Source organism: Scyliorhinus torazame, chromosome 11 (genome assembly GCF_047496885.1).
Source record: "Scyliorhinus torazame isolate Kashiwa2021f chromosome 11, sScyTor2.1, whole genome shotgun sequence".
Taxonomy (NCBI): domain Eukaryota; kingdom Metazoa; phylum Chordata; class Chondrichthyes; order Carcharhiniformes; family Scyliorhinidae; genus Scyliorhinus; species Scyliorhinus torazame.
Genome location: NC_092717.1, coordinates 215,459,744 through 215,480,453, shown reverse-complemented (window position 1 = coordinate 215,480,453; position 20,710 = coordinate 215,459,744). Strand labels below are relative to the sequence as shown.

The 20,710-nt window shown below is 41.9% G+C and overlaps 1 protein-coding gene across 11 annotated transcripts in view; it reads right to left on the bottom strand.

Annotated features, from left to right (window-relative positions):
* Nucleotides 1-771: 771 nt before the first annotated feature.
* LOC140385782 (protein tyrosine phosphatase type IVA 2-like) overlaps nt 772-20,710 on the bottom strand; it is a 185,198-nt gene continuing 165,259 nt past the window's right edge. For 10 of the 11 annotated variants that reach the window (XM_072468288.1, XM_072468284.1, XM_072468286.1 and 7 more), the window contains 4 exons: nt 18,546-18,638; nt 12,452-12,582; nt 7,241-7,315; nt 6,187-6,388 (listed from right to left, as the gene is read on the bottom strand). In XM_072468288.1, coding sequence (XP_072324389.1) covers nt 6,271-6,388; nt 7,241-7,315; nt 12,452-12,582; nt 18,546-18,638 — 417 coding nt within the window. In that variant the 3' untranslated portion in view covers nt 6,187-6,270. Of the gene's footprint in view, nt 2,482-6,186; nt 6,389-7,240; nt 7,316-12,451; nt 12,583-18,545; nt 18,639-20,710 lie in introns of those variants that run through there. The other variant, XM_072468285.1, reaches the window with a different exon arrangement.

Below are 20,710 nucleotides of genomic sequence, written 5' to 3'. Positions count from 1 at the left end.
CTGCAATCCAATATGAATAGTGAATATATTTACAAAATAGGTACACCCGGGAACCTCTAGTGGTCACGGCACTTTCATTGCACTTTCATTATCGGCAAATCTACAAATCCAAATACTGACATGAGTTTGTTTGTCAACTAAGTTAGTTAGTTGAGCAACAGCAAGAGAAAGCCACTTCACTTAAAATGGTGAGAGATCATTTAGCTACTGGATCAAAACTTCCGCCCGAGAAGATTTGTCAACCTTTTAGCCGATTAGAAGCCTGTGGTAATTTATTGAATGTCTACAGATAAAATCAGGAATAGCTGACTTCCTTGATCGACCCGTTATTTTGAAAAGCCCTCTTCTCAAAAGAAATCTCCAAGTCTTATGTGATACATCGGTATGAATAACTCTCCAAAATGCTCTTTATGTGCTTGCCTAAACACCAAGCCGACAGGTTATTCAATTTTGGACCTGGTTATACATTTGTCCTTAAGATGCAATGCTGCGTAACATTCACCAGGTGACAGCCTTACACAATGCCTGACTTTTGAGGGCTATTAGCAATGGTGGGATTGTACTATCAATGGAATCTACATTTGTGTAAGCAACAAGTTGGAGACCCCAAAATAAAGCTTTATCAGGAAATAAATTTTCAATTCTTGAGAAAGCAAAAGGATGTTGTCAAATCTGAATAACTTCAATGAACCTGCAATACACAATTAAACTGCTGCACATTCTGAAATATTCTGCATGCAACTATAACAGTTTGCACATACTATTAATTCCTTTTTCTTTCAATGGTAAGAGCTCGCCCTACCAAATAATTTTTAACCGTCGATGGTGGTGAGGTTTTTCCTCAAATCTTTCAACAGGAAGTGCAATTCAAATGAAGTTTAGTTCCTACAGCTGTTTCCTATTCTGGTTCCCAAATGTAATTATACCACATGTGACACACCGACTAAACGCAGCACGAGTTTAAGAGGGAATGCCCAGGACTGATAATTATGCCTGTTATCAAAGGAAGTGAGATTTTAGTCATTTGCTCTTTATGCAAAAGAAAATGTTGTAGGAACAGTATCATTTACAGAATAAATCAAATTCTTACTCATTTTCTCATTCATATATGTGCGGCCTGAAAATGGTACTATTCTTCTCTCTCCTTTGAAATTTGTCAAATACTGCATTTGTTGGACCATTAAATGGAATTTGTTATATTAAAGGTGCTTAAATAGCAAACGAGCCTAATCCCCAGATTTGAGCACATTAAAAAAAGCTAATCTATTTACAAACCAGGCAAGATGTCCAAAATAAGTTGCAGTACTAAAAGAATAAGAAGTCTTACAACACCAGGTTAAAGTCCAACAGGTTTATCTGGAATCACTAGCTTTCCGTGCAGCAGCTTCATCAGGTGAGTCCTGATGAAGGAGCTGTGCTCCGAAAGCTAGTGATTCCAAATAAACCGGTTGGACTTCAATCTGGTGTTGTAAGACTTCTTACTGTGCCCACCCCAGGCAACGCCGGCATCTCCACATCATGTACAAGAGGGCAGAAGTTTATGATAGTGCCAAACATAAATAAGCAAGTGTAGATTTGACCTTGGGCCATGAACACCTACTATCATGACAGGTGCTGATTAAAGGGGTACACTAGAAATAAAATGTGGCAATGTGAGTTTAATAATCCAAGGATGCTAGCAGAATAAGAGCTGCGCTTACAATCATCGTAGCCTGGCCTATCCTTCATCATAGCAGGAGAGGAGTAGCTTACAAGCGGTGCATCAGCTGGGTACAACCAACCCTTCATGTCAAAAAGATGTGCACACATCAGTTAAATTAATTAATTGAAAAATTGTGTGGATAAGTTGTCAAGAGAAATAAAATGAGCCTGATTCTGACCTCATTTGTTGCTTGCGATCTGACAGGAAATTTGTGGCTATTGGAAAGAGTGAGTAGTACTATAGTTTACTTCAGTGATAATTTTCACCTTTACATAGAAAGAACAAAAATACACAAGATGTCTCAAAGCACTGCAACTAGTTAATTACTCTTGAAGCATAGTCACTGTGGTATTGTAGGGAAATGTTTCAGCCAATTTGAAGATAGAGCAGGTCCACAAAGAGCAATAAGATAAATGTACCAAAGTAATTTGTTGTTTTTAAAGTGATATCGGTCGAAGGATAAATGATGACTGGAACTGCAGCAGAATTCCCTTCCTCTTCTTTGAATGGTGGTGCAGAATTTTGAATGTCCATTTCAGCAGACCTCAATCTAACATTACCAGCTACAAAATGGTACCTTCCAAGTTAAGTACAGCACTTCCTCAGCACTGCACTGAGGAGACAGCCAGAATTATGCGCTCAAGTCTTGATGTGGGATTTGAAGCTACCACCTTCTGAACCACAGGCAAGTGCACGACCGGGGAATCGCAGCTGACATATTTACATATTCATCATGAATATAGTTTTGGGTCTGCTTCTACATCCCTGATTAATAGAACCTTCAAAACAAAATAGAAAAGTAATTGTATATTATGAAGCAGTTCCCCCCCACCCCCCGCCACCAGTTCCAATCCATCATTTCCTTGAAACTGGACCAAAGTCAGGTAGCTTAATGCCTTAAACATAAGACCTAGCATGAAAGGGACTGAAATGTTCCTTTCCCAACAACGTGACAGAACAAACCTTTAACTGAAAGCACTATTATCCCACTAAAAATTGAGCAAATCATTAATTTATCAAACACAGCAATGTGTTAAAAAAAAGTGAAGGGAAGATATTTCTTGTTTGTGCAAAGCTACATTTGTTTGAGGAGTGGGTGAAGTGTGAATAATGGGTAATTGTGAATTATTCTGTCATGCAAATCCAGCCATTGATGAATAGAGGTACAATAATATCCACAGTAAATTGCTATTAGCTACATTTCAAAAATGCTTTTCTATAAATCACTGCTGCTTTTGAGTTTGCCCTACTGGGCGGCATGGTGGTGCAGTGGTTAGCACTGCTGTCTCAGTGCCAGGGACCCGGGTTCAATTCCGGCCTGTGTGGAGTTTGCACCTTCCTCCCAGTGTCTGCATGGATTTCCACCGGATGCTCCAGTTTCCTCCCCCAGTCCAAAGATGTGTAGGTTAGGTGGATTGGCGATGATATAAATGACCCCTTAGTGTCCAGGGATGTGCAGATTAGGTGGGGTTATGGGAACAGGGTGGAGGAGTTGGTCTAGGTAGGGTGCTGTTTCAGAGGGTCGGTGCAGATTCAATGGGCCAAATGGTCTCCTTCTGCACTGCAGGGATTCTATGATACCGTTAATTAGTATGATTTTTGTACTGCATGGTTTTATTTCATACATCTATGAATGTATTATGTATCAATAATTAATAAGAAGTCACATTACTGAATGCCCACTGGCTGTTGAAACAGACTACCAGTAAATGGCCTGTTTAAGGTAAACTGCATTTTTTTGTGAAAGGAAAAGCGAATTTTCCAATTTGCAAGATGGATATTTCATTTGCCTTGCTCCAGTAACTTACTCAATCACCTAAGAAATCTAAATTTTGGGGCGGCATGTGGTGCAATGGTTACCACTGGGACTACGGCGCTGAGGACCCGGGTTCGAATCCCGGCCCTGGGCCACTGTCCGTGTGGAGTTTGCACATTCTCCCCATGTTTGCATGGGTTTCACCCCCACAACACAAAGATGTGCAGGTTAGGTAGATTGGCCATGCTAAATTGCCCCTTAATTGAAAAAAAAAATTGGCTACTCTAAATTTATATTAAAAAAAAATCTAAATTTTTCAGGTGAACATTTCATGAATAAATAGATATGTATTTGTCCCAAACTCGGTGGCTGAAGGATTGAACCTCCAGTTTGCTGTCATTATGTGCCGTAACTTCTTGTGCAACCATGCTATCACACCATCTCGCATACCTAAAATCGGAGTTGTCACTGCAGGGTTTGTACAAAATGGCATAGAAATTCAGGCACACCAAACATTGGGCTGTTGATTTTTCAGCCTTTACCAATATACAAATGTGTACCTTCTAGCTGCTGCATTAGCGGCTTAGAAGGCCACTTTGTGCCCAAAGGTCAGAGCTGTGTGACCAAATCTCAAAACCCAAAGAATTGACATTTTGTTCTGTTTGAATCTTGTCACTTTATTGTTGGACATTAAAAAGCCTGAGATCAAAAATGTAATTTCGACTCAAAATTGAGTAAATCTGCCATGTTTCACACACTGTTTTTATTGCCATTGATTTGAACTAATTGAACTTTTTGGAATATTCAAATAGCCAATGATCCAACCTCAGCGTGAACAGCCATCGGTGCAGGGTTCACATAAAGGTGGTGCATTTTTAATTTAAATGTAGACATTTCACAAAGCAAACTTTTGCTGCTCTATGACTGACCTCGCTGGAAAGGATTAGTTACCTCTTTCATAGCCAGATTAGTTATCAACATGATCTTGGAGATTTATATCTAAATAAAACCTCTATGCCATTCACACAGCTCTCTTTCACCATGCACAAAGTAACCAACCCAGAGCGATCTGATGGCATGGGCAGATAAAGTGAGCACATTTAGCTGAAAACAAAATAGTGTGGGATGTTGGAAAGCTGAAATGAAAACAGAAAATGCTGGAAAAACCCAGCAGGTCTGGCAGCATCTGTGGCGAGAGAAACAGAGTTAACATTTTGAGTCCATGTGACTCTTTGTCAACATTATGTTTTTTTTCTCCACAGATGCTGCCATACCTGTTGAGTTTTTCCAGCATTTTCTGTTTTCATTTCATTAACACATTTAATGCCCATTTTACTTCTACAGGATGCATGTCTCAAGCGTTTGCAAATTATAGGCTGCCTTCAGAAGCAGGAATGGAGATTTCACTATTTCTCAGGTTAACCTAATAAAAAGGCTAGTTTACATGTTTTTTTCATTTGGTAAAAAGTTACTCCCTAAAGCTTTATTGATGTGGCATTCATAAGACAGGTTTATTTTCAGTGCAAACAGGCGGTGTTTTCTCACCAATATTAGCTTTGAAATCTAAATTGATTGTAAAGGCTTGTACAATGGAGTGAGCTCCTTCTTCCAGCAATTGTAACTCCACTCTGATGCTGACTGAGGTCGAACTAAGGCTGTAAAACTACTCATCACTGACACTACAGTTTGAATGCACTCAGAGATTTGCTGCTATAATCTCTGAAAGTGTGAGTTCTACTGCAGGTCTTGGGATATCGATAAACTTGCAATGTGTTTAAAAATACCTTTGTACCAAAATGGACTTGTCTTCAGTAATCACCTGCAAACCAACTTTGTTGATAGGAAGTGACATCCAGTTGCATTGCACACAGGCACCTTTCCTACCAGTTCAGTAGCTATGGTAAATGTCTGCCCGTAACAGACTTCTGCTCATCAGAGCCCTACATTTTAAGACAATTACATTAAATCTTTTCTTGTGTCTGGAATGGTCAAGATCAAAACTCCTTTTTACCCACTCCCCTTTTTTCCATGTTTAGACAAGCTTTGAATAATCCTTTAAATTAGCAGTAGTGGCTATTCAATTGAGAATTAGTGACAATTTTCAATGTGACACAGGGTGGACAGAATGGTGTTTTTTTGAACATCCCCTCCCCAATAAAACATGGTTGCAACACCAACTCAGTGCTAGAAACATTAATATACAGATTAGTAGCTCTAGGATAGGGATGCTATTTAGAAAAGACAGTTCAATGTTGTATCGTAGAATCCAAACTGCCTTCAGGCCCAAAACATGGCTCATATGACAGCAAATGATCATCTGCGTTAGGTGAATTTAGGCTTAAGGAAGTACTTTATCAAGGACATCAATCCAATTTTCCAGGACACAGAACAATGTTTCACCAGAATATCCATACCAGTCAATCACCGATATATACGTCAAGTTGCATCCTATTTACAATTATTTCCCTAACTCCAGATTTTTCACGTCATCACACAAAATTGTTATTTGAGTACACACCATACAGATCAAACATTGTGGAGGGTTTTTCTTGTTTAAAATGGCATACACAAAATTGTAGATAGTGAAATATTAGCCCGTCTCTTATGGCAAATGTTCTTGTAACCTTTAACCAGTCAACAAGCTTCCAAAATAATTGTATTTCCTTCTAGTTGGTGACTTTTGTATAAATAAATATTCAAGTTACTAAAGGCAGAAAAAGACATCCTATTGGATTTGAAGACAGGAAACCCAATGGCATTTTATTTTTTATAAAAAATCACTGTAAACCATTGTTGGCTGAATGTATCAAATTCATACGATGGCGCAACTGTTCTTGTGATTGTTATGGGCCTTGATTCGAAGTCTCATCTTTGGCCGATACTTTTCCAAGTATAAGAGTTGTTTGCTGTTGATGGCACCTCTTCGTTTCCTATTTCAATAAGGACAGGGAGAAAGGGTGAAAAGAAATGCAAAAACGTCAGTGAAAATAAAGTGCTTTTTAAATCTTTATATTGCAATGTGCCCAATTTAGAGATTAGCCGGCCATAGGTGTCCCAGATGTTCAAAATCAACTGTATGAGAATCAGCCACGGCCATCTCAGGCAGCTTATCTCAACAAATGTTACCCTAGTTACAGTGTCAGCTGGGAACAGAACTCGAGAACACTATGGTGTAGGCTGAGTAAACCCTGGAAAGATGAGTAATTACACAGAATTTCTAAGGAGGCACACATTCAATTTGGACTTCGTTTTTACTATTAGTGACCAGAGGGTAGGTGCAAAGCTGCATTTATCAAGGTTAAACACCATCGATAATTTTGGCAGCTCTGCGAAGAAGGACACAGCCTGCGTGTTTATTCCGTCATAACAGGATCATGTTACGCCCTGGGGGGGGGGGGTTGGAGAGAAAAAAAGGTTTCTGGCTTTAAAGAAGGATGGGTGGAGCTGCTTTCACCACAACAGTTAGGGAATTTAAAGGACTTTCCTCTTGTGTTCAGTTTGAGCGGGGGTGAAGTCCCAGGATGAGAGGTCCACCTGCAATAAAATTCGCTGCAATCTCCTCAAATAACAATATGCATCTGCCAGTTCATGTCCAATTTAAACTCTCACGTGCAAGTTAAAAATCAATTAGTCCAATGTTTCTTCTGCATTGTGCAGAGGCAAAGTTTATCTGTCAAAAGCAGCCAGGTAAAAGTGAAGATCTGCTATCACAGAAGATCAGAACAATTCACAGCAAACCGTGACAGTCAAGAACTGTTTTTCCAAGAACAATTGGCACTTACTGTCTGATGAATTGAATCGCATCTTCATACTTCATTCCACTTTCAATAAGAGCAACTGCTACCAATACAGGAGCTCTGTGGTTAAAACAGTCAATATCAATATAGCAAAAACAAACTGCATTTATAGAGCACTTTTTACAACGCCAGGATATCCAAAGCACTCTCCAGCTAATTAAGTCATTTTGAAGTGAATCACTGTTGTAATGTGGGAAACCTGACAGCCAATTTGCACACAAGCTCTCACACTCAGCAATCAGATAATCTGTTTTTAATTATGTTGATTGAGGGATAAACACTGGGCAAGATACCAGGATCTCTCTCCTGTTCTTTTTCTCCGAAATGGTGACCTGGGGTCCTTTGCAGCCACATGAGCAGTGGCAGAGATCTCAGTTTAACATCTGATAGTGCAGCACTGCTTTAGTAGTGCACAGGAGCATCAGCATAAATTTTTTCAAGTCTCTGGAGCGGGACTTGAATCCACATTCTTCTTTTTTTTTTGACTCTTAGGTGAGAATGGCAAATATCATTGCCTCATCTCTTTTAACATACATGGTTATACAAAATAATGAATCCCACATATCGATGAGACCGATGAATTCAAGGTCATGCATACTACATTAGGATACATGATAAGAGGGTCTATTTTAAGCAAAGATGGAGGAGGAAAAATATCAAAGCACTATTACTGATCATTTATAACTTTGGGAGCAAAGATAATAAAATGCTTACATTGTATCGGTGGGACCACATTCAGAACATTGTAGAGCTACAAGTTTAGATCTGCTAGTTTAGGACTGCTGCATTGTTCCCAAGTCACCACTGACCCCACAAAGTCAACACTTCTTCCTTATTCCTACTCAATGCTCGAGTTTCCCCTCCTAAAAACCATTTTGTTATAAGAACATTAGAACTAGGAGCAGAAGTAGGCCTTCTGGCCCCTCGAGCCTGCTCCGCCATTCGATGAGATCATGGCTGATCTTTTGTGGACTCAGCTCCACTTTCCGGCCCGAACACCATAACCCTTAATCCCTTTATTCTTCAAAAAACTATCCTTCTGAATTCCAACGAGTACAGTCCCAGTCTACTCAACTTCTCCTCGTAATCCAACCCCTTCAGCTCTGGGATTAACCTAGTGAATCTCCTCTGCACACCCCCCAGCGCCAGTACGTTCTTTCTCAGGTAAGGAGACCAAAACTCCAGGTGTGACCTCACTAACACCTTATACAATTGCAGCATAACCTCCGTAGTCTTAAACTCCATCCCTCGAGCAATGAAGGACAAAACTCCATTTGCCTTCTTAATCACCTGTTGCACCTGTAAACCAACTTTTTGCGACTCATGCACTAGCACACCCAGGTCTCTATGCACAGCGGCATGTTTTAATATTTTATCATTTAAATAATAATCCCTTTTGCTATTATTCCTACCAAAATGGATAACCTCACATTTGTCAACATTGTATTCCATCTGCCAGACCCTAGTCCATTCACTTAACCTATCCAAATCCCTCTGCAGACTTCCGGTATCTTCTGACCTTTTTGCTTTACCACTCATCTTGGTGTCGTCTGCAAACTTGGACACATTGCACTTGCTCTCCAACTCCAAATCATCAATGTAAATTGTGAACAATTGTGGGCCCAACACTGAATCCTGAGGGACATCACTATCTACTGATTGCCAACCAGAGAAACACCCATTAATCCCCACTCTTTGCTTTCTATTAATTAACCAATCCTCTATCCATGCTACTACTTTACCCTTAATGCCATGCAGCAATCTTTTGTGTGGCACCTTGTCAAAAGCTTTCTGGAAATCCAGATATACCACATCCATTGGCTCCCCGTTATCTACCGCACTGGTAATACCATCAGAAAATTCCACTATATTAGTTAGGCACGACCTGCTCTTTATGAACCCATTCTTCGTCTGCCCAATGGGACAATTTCCATCCAGATACCTCGCTATTTCTTCGTTGATGATAGATTCCAGCATCTTCCCTTCTACCGAAGTTAAGTTAACTGGCCTATAATTACCCGCTTTCTGCCTACCTCCTTTTTTAAGCAGTGGTGTCATGTTTGCTAATTTCCAATCCGCCGGGACCACCCGAGTCCAGTGAATTTTGGTAAATTATCACTAGTGCATTTGCAATTTCCCTAGCCATCTCTTTTAGCACTCTGGGATGCATTTCATCAGGTCCAGGAGACTTGTCTACCTTTAGCCCCATTAGCTTGCCCATCACTATTTCCTTAGTGATAACAATCATCTCAAGGTCCTCACCTGTCATCGCCTCATTTCCATCAGTCACTGGCATGTTATTTGTGTGTTCCACTGTGAAGACCGACCCAAAAAACCTGTTCAGTACCTCAGCCATTTCCTCATCTCCCATTATTAAATCTCCCTTCTCATCCTCTAAAGGACCAATATTTACCTTAGCCACTCTTTTTTGTTTTATATATTTGTAGAAACTTTTACTATCTGTTTTTATATTCTGAGCAAGTTTACTCTCATAATCCATCTTACTCTTCTTTATAGCTTTTTTAGTAGCTTTCTGTTGCCCCCTGAAGATTTCCCAGTCCTCTAGCCTCCCACTAACCTTTGCCACTTTGTATGCTTTTTCCTTTAATTTGATACTCTCCCTTATTTCCTTAGATTTCCACAGTCGATTTTCCCTCTTTCTACCGTCCTTCCTTTTTGTTGGTATAAACCTTTGCTGAGCACCGTGAAAAATCGCTTGGAAGGTTCTCCACTGTTCCTCAACTGTTTCACCATAAAGTCTTTGCTCCCAGTCTACCTTAGCTAGCTCTTCTCATCCCATTGTAATCTCCTTTGTTTAAGCACAAAACACTAGTATTTGAATTTACCTTCTCACCCTCCATCTGTATTTTAAATTCCACCATATTATGATCGCTCCTTCCGAGAGGATCCCTAACTATGAGATCATTAATCAATCCTGTCGAATTACACAGGACCAGATCTAGGACCGCTTGTTCCCTCGTAGGTTCCATTACATACTGTTCTATCGTGGATACATTCGATAAACTCCTCCTCAAGGCTGCCTTGACCGACCTGGTTAAACCAATCGACATGTAGATTAAAATTCCCCATGATAACTGCTGTACCATTTCTACATGCATCAGTTATTTCTTTGTTTATTGCCTGCCCCACTGTAATGTTACTATTTGGTGGGGTATAGACTACTCCCATCAGTGACTTTTTTGCCTTACTATTCCGGATTTCCACTCAAATGGATTCAACCTTATCCTCCACAGCACCGATGTCATCCCTTACTATTGCCCGGATGTCATCCTTAAATAACAGAGCTACACCACCTCCTTTATCATCCACTCTGTCCTTCCAAATAGATTGAATACCATTGGATGTTTAACTCCCAGTCGTGACCATCCTTTAACCATGTTTCAGTAATGGCCACTAAATCATCGCCATTCACGATGATTTGCGCCATCAACTAATTTACCTTATTCCGAATACTACGAGCATTCCGGTAAAGTCCATTTATGTTGGCTTTTATACCTCTGTTTTCAATCTTAACACCTTGATCAGTAACCTCTCCTAAGTTATTTTTCCTCTTAACGTTTCTCCTAATTTTCCTTGTCGTTGAACCCATATCTCCATGTAACAACCTACCGCGTCGCTTTCCATTTATGTTTTTACTTCCCGTTTTATTTCTTTTAGTATTACTGGGCCTACTCACTGAGCTCCCCTCAGTCACTGTACCTTGCACTGTCACCCTTTTTGATTTTTGACTATGGCTTCTCTGCCTTACTTTCCCCCTTACTGCCTTTTGTTTCTGCCCTTGTTTTACTACCTTCCGACTTCCTGCATTGTTTCCCACCCCCCTGCCACATTAGTTTAAACACTCCCCAACCGCTCTAGCAAATAGGACATCAGTTCCAGTCCTGCTCAGGTGTAACCTGTCCAGTTTGTACAGGTCCCACCTCTCCCAGAACCGGTCCCAATGCCCCAGGAATCTGAAACCGTCCCCCTGACACCATCCCTTCAGCCACGTATTCGTCCTATATATTCTGTCATTTCTACTCTGATTAGCACGTGGCACCGGTGGTAACCCCGAGATCACTACCTTCGAGGTCCGATTTCTTAACTTCCTTCCTAACACCCTGTATTCTGCTTTTAGGACCTCATTCCTTTTTTTTTAAACCTATGTCGTTTGTACCGATGTGTACCACGACCACTGGCTGTTCACCACCCCTCCCCCTCCAGAATGTCCTGTACTCGCTCCGAGACTTCCTTGACCCTAGCACCAGGGAGGCAACATACCATCCTGGAGTCTCGTTTGCGGTCACAGAAACGCCTGTCTATTCCCCTTACAATTGAATCCCCTATAACTATTGCACTGTCACACTTATCACCCCTCCCCTCTGCAGCAGAACCAACCGTGGTGCCACAAGTTTGGCTGTTGCTGTTTTCCCCTGAGAGGCCATTCCCTTCAACAGTATCCAAAGCAGGGGAATGGCCACAGGAGACTCCTGCACTACCTGCCTCGCTCTCTTGCTCTGTCTGGTGGTCACCCATTCCCTTCCTGCCTCCGGAGCCTGAGCCTGCGGTGTGACCACCTCTCTATACGTGCTATCCACGATGCTCTCCGACTCGCGGATGCTCCACAGTGTCTCCAGCCGCCGCTCCAGCTCTGAAACTCGAGCTTCCAGGAGCTGTAACTGGAGACACTTCCTGCACACATGCTGACCCTGGGGACTGGAACTGTTCCCAGCCTGCCACATGGAGCAAGAGGAGCAGACCACGTCTTGGAGCTGTCCTGCCAAGAATTATTCCTTTAAATTAAACCTTTAAAACTTTAGTAAGATGTTTGTGTGTCGGATTATATTCAATCTCCTGTATACTATTTTATTAGCTTTATCCCTGAATATTTTACCTTGCCAAAATAGTTTTTAAGTGAGATTAAAAAATTTTAAAAATAGTAATTCAAATCAATTTAAAAATAGTAATTTGAATCAAATTAAAACTAGTACCTCCACAAATATTCAAATTTAGCCTAGTCTGCGTTTCAGCCAATCAGTTATGTTTGGTTAGTTTGAAAAGGCTGCAGGTTTCTGCCAGTCCCAGTTTATCTGAATCAACAGCTGTTAATGAGAATACCAGCCTTTGGTATTATGATGTTAAAAGCGAAAGGACATATGTCATGTTAAATATTTGTCTACATTCACATCTACTTACCGCCCAAGGCCAGCAACACAATGGACTGCTACACAGCAACCAGGCTGTTCGGTAAACTTAGTTTTAAGCAAATTCAGCCAATCCTCCACAATTTTGCTTGGAGGTGGATCACCATCGTCAAACGGCCAATCCTTGAGAAGTTAACACAAGTAAAACACATTTTTTTTTGCTGTACAGATGTTTCATGCAGTTTGGAAGACTTTGCTATCAACTTGTTCACATACATATTTCGGTGCATGCTGCTGCTTACAAGAATGGTACACAGCAAGGTGAATAGTACACAACCTGCAGACAGGGGGGGCCATAAAACTGGGGCCATGGCATGATGTCATTCCCAGTGCCACTATCATAGTTTTCCCAATGCAGGGGATGGTGTCAGGAGGCCTGCTCAACGGTAGGCAAATTGCAGTCCTTAAGCGGCCGACGAATGGTCAAACAAGAGCTTCCTGATGCTTGGATTATACTGCTGATGGCTAGATCGATAGCAAGTGTCCAGCCTGGCAGATCTCATTTGGCGCCTGTTGTTACTTTTACATGCCCCCTTTTCCCATCACCCCTTTCCACCCCCATGTTTCCCCATCCCTCTCCTGCCCGCCCACATCCCCACCTGCTAGCCTGGCCCTGATCAGACCCAGACTCTCCTTAAGAAGTCTAGTCTCCATCGCTGAACGCCTCCTTTAGGACTGGCTGAAGTCCCAGTGGTCACTGCTTCTAGATGAATTGCTGGGTCTAAAGAGCTGCTAGTTACTTCATTGGCCAGCAGCTCGAGATTGGACTACCTCCTCATATTGGAGCTAATGGCCTGATGATCATTAAATGGATATGCAGTGACCTTGCCAAGTGGGCTCACCCCTGACATTCATATTTGGGGCTTTGGTGGGAATGAATTGGGTCACCCCACACCCATGAAATCCAGTCTCATGGTTCTGTGCAGTAGATTTATATTCTTCCATGTGAAGCCATGTCCTATTACTTCAGGAGTTGAGGAGATCTATGTTGCGACCTTTAGCATTTGCTCTATTACTGTTTTTGTGCTAGGAGGTTTAAATGAAACCTCATTCACAGCTTATAGTCTTAAGCCACATGGATCAACATAACAGACTTTTTTCTCTTATCCAAAACCTCGTACACTGACTTCAAATGTGCCATTTGAAAAGATGATATTACTGTAATAATGCTGTTCTGCTTCAACTTGGGGCAGAGGTGCATTACCACATCTTGTGTATTTAAAGATCACACTTCTGTTCACATGGAATGATGATTTACTTACAGGAGTAGATCTTTACAGAGCACTTGACTGATAAACAGTCCAAAAATAAACCAGGAATGCTTCCATTTTGTTTTGGAACTAAAAGCTCAACTGACAACACAACATGATTTATCACGCAAACAAAAAAAGTCATTGCTATTGCAGTTCAGCTTCAGGAAGGAAATTGGTATTCAAACCACAATTTGATGAAATAGAGTCTATTGCAATACCAAGAATACTATAATTGAACTTTCCGCATGTGAGAGCCTATGTTTCTGTCAGCAGACTGATGCAAGATATAAACCAACCTCACAATAAATACTGAAATTTTACACACAGACTCGATGGCAATTTTAAATACACAAATAGATATATTGCACTTTTGTAGGTCAATGGTTTTGCTAGTAATGGAAGGAGTTATCTTTTCTGAATTATATAAGCGGCACCAAACAGCAAAACAGGATTAAAATTTCACTGAATTCGACTTTTTTTGTTAAATTGACTGTCAAATCCAAGTAACCTCAATGCAAATCTGGGGCGAGATTCTCCGAGCCCCCGCCGGTCGGAGAATCGGCGGGGGCTGGCGTGATTCCCGCCCCCGCCGGTTGCCGAATTCTCCGGCACCGGAGATTCGGTGGGGGCGGGAATCGCGCCGGGCCGGTTGGCAGCCCCCCCCCCCCCCCCCCCCCCCCCGCGATTCTCCGGCCTGGATGGGCCGAAGTCCTGCTGCTAGGTTACCTGTCCCGCCAGCGTGGATTAAACCACCTCTCTTACCGGCGGGACAAGGCGGCGCGGGCGAGCACCGGGTTCCTGGGGGGGGGGGGGGGGGGGGGGGCAGCGTGGGCGATCTTGCCCAGGGGGGTGCCCCCACGGTGGCCTGGCCCGTGATCGGGGCCCACCGATCCGCGGGCGGCCCTGTGCCGTGGGGGCACTCTTTTCCTTCCGCCTTCGCCCCGGTCTCCACCATGGCGGAGGTGGAAGAGACTCCCCCCACAGCGCATGCGCGGGGATGCCGTGAACGGCCGCTAACCCTCCCGCGCATGCGCCGCCTGGTGATGTCATTTCCGCGCCAGCTGGCGGGGCACCAAAGGCCTTTTCCGCCAGCTGGCGGGGCGGAAATTAGTCCGACACGGGCCTAGCCCCTCAAGGTTGGGGCTCGGCCCCCCAAGATGCGGAGGATTCCGTACCTTTGGGGTGGCGCGATGCCCGACTGATTTGCGCCGTTTTTGGCACCGGTCAGCGGACATCGCGCCGATACCGGAGAATTTCGCCCATGATGTCAATCAATTAATAAAAAGTTTGAAATCAATGATTTGACCTACTAACAGCTTAGGGCAAGAAAGAGAAGTGGAAGAAAACAACTCTAATCGTATTCACTGATTTGGCCCAAGATCAAGATTAGCTGTTCCCAAAAAACATTCCTATTAAATATATTGATAGAATGGGCGGCGCGGTGGCGCAGTGGTTAGCACTGCTGCCTCACGGTGCTGAGGACTCGGGTTCGATCCCGGCCCGGGTCACCGTCCTTGTGGAGTTTGCACATTCTCCGTGTCTGCGTGGGTCTCACCCCAACAACACAAAAAGATGTGCAAGGGAGGTGGATTGGCCTTGCTAAATTGCCCCTTAATTAGAAAAAAATAATTGGGTACTCTAATTTAAAAAAAAAATGCATTGATAGAAGTTGCAGTGGAAGAATTCACAATGTTCAAGGATTGCAAGAAATGTAAGAATGGAAATCTGCATAAATCTATTTGGGGGAAGGATGTGGAAAATAAGGAAACTTTTGCATCATTTTACTAAAAGTTAATTCAATTTCCTAGGTTCACGGTCTCCTTTCTCACGTTCACCAAAAGTTCCTGGAACAGAAACACTAGCAACATACAACTCACAATTAGCACGCCAATCTTGCTGTTGCTCGCATTCCAAAAGTTTGCTAGTTTTTTTTAAAAATCAGAATACGGCATGAGTACAATGGCAAATGAGCTACCTGTCATCGATCAAAAAGCTTGCTTGGGTCATTCTATGTCAATAATTATTTTACTCCATTATTGATTTATAATGGTGACTTGGGAATGACTGGAATTCATAGGTCACACTAAGCAGTTTAAAATTATTGGAGATAAAAGTTTATTTAAGAAGTTACACTTCCAGTTGATGAAACATTCCCGGGGAGCAATTCTCTGCAAAGAAAAGGAATATATTCAAGTCTTTCTCCTTTTTTGAATTACCCAGAGGCTCGAGAAACCTGGAACTCCCCACTGCTTTCTCCTTGGCAACGCCTCGGTCAATCAGGGTTGATTTGCCGACCAATCAGAAGCCTCTTTTCTCCTGTAGCATATATTGCTGGTATTGTTTGAAAATTGGCATTCTTGCATTTGTCCTGACCAGTTCAAGATGAAAAACTTCGGCAACATGTCTCTCTTTTCAGCAATATTCAAGCATTACCAAGTGACAGCGTGAAGAAAAATTGATGTTCATATTTAATGACGTAAGAGGGCATAGAATGAGCCAAGCCAGTCAACGGGGAACCTATAAAACTTATTAAAATGTTCGTTATTTGACTGAGACAGAGGATCACAAATCTCAAATTGACTGGGCTCCAACGTACGGCATGGGAATATTATAATTGAAAATTCCAGATGCAAAAAAGTGGGTACTCAAAAGGACCTAGTTGTTTAATCATTTCAACCAATTATACGGTGGCGTAGTGGTTATGGTCAGTGGACTAGTAATCCAGAGATCCAAGCTAATGTTCTGAGGCATGGGTTCAAATCTCACCACGGTGGAATTTATGTTCAATTACTAAGACTAGAATATAAAGCTAGTCTCGGTAATGGTGACCATGAAACTATCAATTATCATAAAGATCCACCTGGTTCGTTAATGTATTTTTAGGGAAGGAATTTCATCAACCTTATCTGGTCTGGCTTACATGGGACTCCAGACCCACAGCAATTCCCTGGCCTTTCCAAAGAATTCCACATCACACGCAAGAAGAAATAAAAACTGGGAGTTGAAACTTCTTGGAGCAATAAATAATTGTTGCCTAATTTTTTAAGTCCAAGCAGCAGTGGGACAAAAGCTATTTTAAATAGGAGAATTGTGATACCATTATTTTAATGAGGTTGGAGATATGTCAATTGATTTCTAACTTTCAATGATTGCATCTTCCTATGCACAGATCTACCATTTGCAGAGTGGTATAAGTCCGCAGGAAGATCCTGTTCAATATCAATGAGGACTGCACCAATGTGCCTCTGAAGCAGGCGGTTTAATGATGTCCAACATAAGAGTGAAGCCTGTCAATCAATTAGCACAGTTGAGCTGGAAGTGATTGCCAACCTTTTTGGAAACCTTAAGCATGTGCAGCAGTTATCAAAAGTTCCCACTTACTATTGTTTTGTTGAAGTTGAAGAACATTTTGCCATAATCTGTATCTGAAAAGATGTGGAGCATGTGCATGCATATGTTAAAAAGTGCTCAGTGAGTAAGGCAACATTTGTTTAATAGTTAAGTATGCACACAGCATAATTTACAACTTAGCTATATTTTCTGAAAAAGTGGTTGATGAAGTCTATTTACAAATGTGAGCAAAAAACTCCATCACGGACAGGAAGACTTTGAAGTTTGGGGAAAGGAGAGCATTTGAGGGGAGTGAGGGGGACAATGGCAAACAAGCATGTTATTTAACAGGTTTGTGAACAGACTGGTAAGAGTACAGGTGACTGTGAATCACACTAAATTACCCCAATGTATCTTTGCACAACTCCAGAAATGCAGGAAAGCAAGTTTGGCAATGTTTATGTAGTTTACATTAATTGAGTATATATCAGAGATTCTTGAAGTTACATAAATCTAACACGTTTTCTGTGAGCCTGCTTTTTACTTAAAGGAACTCAGTGTGGTAGGAGGCAATTATTTGTGACATTTGGCTTAATGCTAATGACTTAGTCAGTATGTTGAACATAACCATAGCATATTGGGTCACAACAAATCCCTGAGATCATAAGTTTTCAGTGAAGGAAAGTGTGAGGTGATGCACTTGGGTGTGGCAAACGTGACAGTGGAATACATAGTGACCGGCAAGACCCTGGGAAGCACCGAGGATCAGAGGGACCTTGGTGTGCATGTACACCGGCCCCTTAAGATAGCAGAGTAGGTGGATACAGTGGTTAAGAAGGCATATGGTATACTTGCCTTTATTAGCCGATTAAGATACTGGAACGATATAAAATGTTAGTTAGGCCACAGCCAGAGTATTGTGTGCAGTTCTGGAATCCATATTATAGGAGGGATGTGATAGCACTGGAAAGGGGGCAGAGGACATTTACCAGGATGTTGCCTGGGTTGGAGAGTTTTAGATATAAAGAGATTGGACAGACTGGGGCTGTTTTCCTTGGAGCAGAGGAGGGAGGAACGTTTCCTCTTGGTGGAGGGATCAATGACCAGGGGGCATAGATTTAAGGTAAGGGACAGGAGGTGTAGAGGGGTTGTAAGGAAAACCTTTATCACCCAGAAAATGGTGAGAGTCCGAGACCCTGAAACATTTAAGAAGTATTTATATGTACACTTGCAATCCCAAGGCATAGAAAGCTATGGGCCAAGTGCTGGAAAATGGGATTAGAATAGTAATGTGGTTGTTTTGGACTGGTGCAGATGCAATGGACTGAAGGGCCTTTTCTGTGCTTATAAACCTCTGACTCGATGACTGTATTCACAATTCATTAACAAGCTTTCCTTGTTTTATTCGGTTCACATTCTTGGATTTTTCCATTTTTTAAATCTGGAAAAGTTCATATGATTGCTTTTGCCAAATGGAAATTTAAAGTAAAGCCTCATACTTACGATGACTTCAATACCTTCATTCTCTACTGGACTCTTGTCATATGTGGCATCACATACTCTCACAACAGTGGTCACACCATATTTGTGGAGCTCCTAAAGGAGAGGAAAGCATATGGAAGCTTACTATTGAGAACGAGTACCGAAAGAGACATTTTGGGAGATGACTGAAGGAGTTATGATAAGCATATTTAAAATTACTTTTTCCATTTAGTTTTTGACTGCAAACTTAACTCGAGCCATCAGATTTTCAAAAAGACTCAGTAGAACAAGCATGCAAAATGTTGATCCTCTTCGGGAAAACCTTTGATCTTGCTGTCATTCAACAAGATCATGGCTGATCTGGTTGTGGTCTCAACTGCACTGTCCTGCCTGCCCCTCATAACCCTCAACTCTCTGGTCTATTAAAAGTCTGCCCAGCTCAACCTTGGATAAATTCAAAGATCCAGCCTCCACTGCTCTCTGGACAAGAGAATTCCAGACTAATAATACTCAGAGAAAAGAAAATCCTCCTCACCTCAGTCTTAAATGGTGGACCTCATTATTAATCTGTGGCCACGACAAATAGAAACATCCTCTTGGTACCTACTGTGTCAAGTCACAGAATCACAGAATAATTATTCAGAAGAGGCCCTTTGGCCCATCGAGTCTGCACCGAAGCATGAAAAAATCCTCTCAGGATCTTATGCTTCAGTAAGGTCACCTCTTCTTCTTCTAAACTCCAATATAAATCCACCCGGTTCAGCCATTCTTCAGAGGATCAGCCTTTTATCCCGGAATAAGTCGAGCGAGCCTTTTCTGTACTGCTTCCAATGCAATTATATCTCCATTTCAAAGAGACCAAAACCGTACACTGTAAATAATCACAAATAAGTGCCTTCCAACACAACAATGTCCAAAAAGGGGCCACATGGGAAATGAGTTGGATTTATGCAATATCAATCATCTGATTTGGAAGGATGGTTTAGCTCAGTTGGCTGGATAGCTGGTTCGTGATGCAGAGCGAGGCCAACAGCACGGGTCCAATTCCCGTACTGGCCGAGGTTATTCATGAAGGCTCCACCTTCTCAACCTTGCCTCTCGCTGAAGGCTTGGTGAGGGGAAAGCAGCCTGTGGTATTCTGGGACTATGGAGACTTTACTTACTTACTTAATCTGATATTCACTCAACTAACTCAAACCACTTGACATTACCAGACTTACTTTCTTACTTTTCTGAAAACAGGTACATTGGGATCCATTAGTGTAACTGACAGTCAGCTACACTCTTAGCAACTCCATTCAAAAGCCTCCCAAAAACCAGCTTGTTTTCTTCTGTCCCCCTCACTTTACTCAAATCCACTGAGACCACAGATGGGGTATCCACAATACCATGTACAGTTGCAGTCCCTCACTTTTCTATATAATTTCTCTTGCAGCAAACACCTTACCAATTACTTGCAGTACTTGTATACTAACTTGTGATTCATGTAATGGACACCCAGATCCCGCCCTACCACTGAGTTCTGCAATCTCTCTCGATTTAAATAGTATACAGCTTTTCTATTCTTGGAATAGGTTCAGTAAAATTGACTGCAGATTCTTCACTTTGGTCATATTCAAAATTCCCTCGCTGGTTGGCTGATGAAAACCAAATGCCTATATTAATTGAAAAAAAATGAATTCATTTGTAATATTAGCAGTTTATCACCAGTCTTCCGAATTGGCACTATTCTATGGATTACAGTGTCAGCTGAAAATGTTGTTGAGATTTCAGAGTTTCGGATTAGAGGTCACAGTGTACATGATTTGCTTTGCCTTGAAATTGTTGAAAGAATTTCGAGCTGTGATTTTGACCCCAGACCTCCCACATTACCCTCCATTATATCACTCATCTCCACACTGACTTCAGCCCCACTGGCTGCTGAAAGCTTCATCCAAGCTTGTGTTATCTCCAGACTGGACTATTCTGGTGCTCTCCTGGCTGGCATCCCATCTTCCATAAGCTTAAGCTCATCCAAAACACTACTGCTTATATCCTAACTCACACCAAGTACAATTCACCGATGTGGTCTCTAACCTACACTGGTCCAATTCCCAAACACCTCAATGTTAAAATCCACTTTCTCGTGTTCAACTCACTCAATGGCTTTTTCCCCTCCATATCTCCAACCACCTTCAGTAATACAA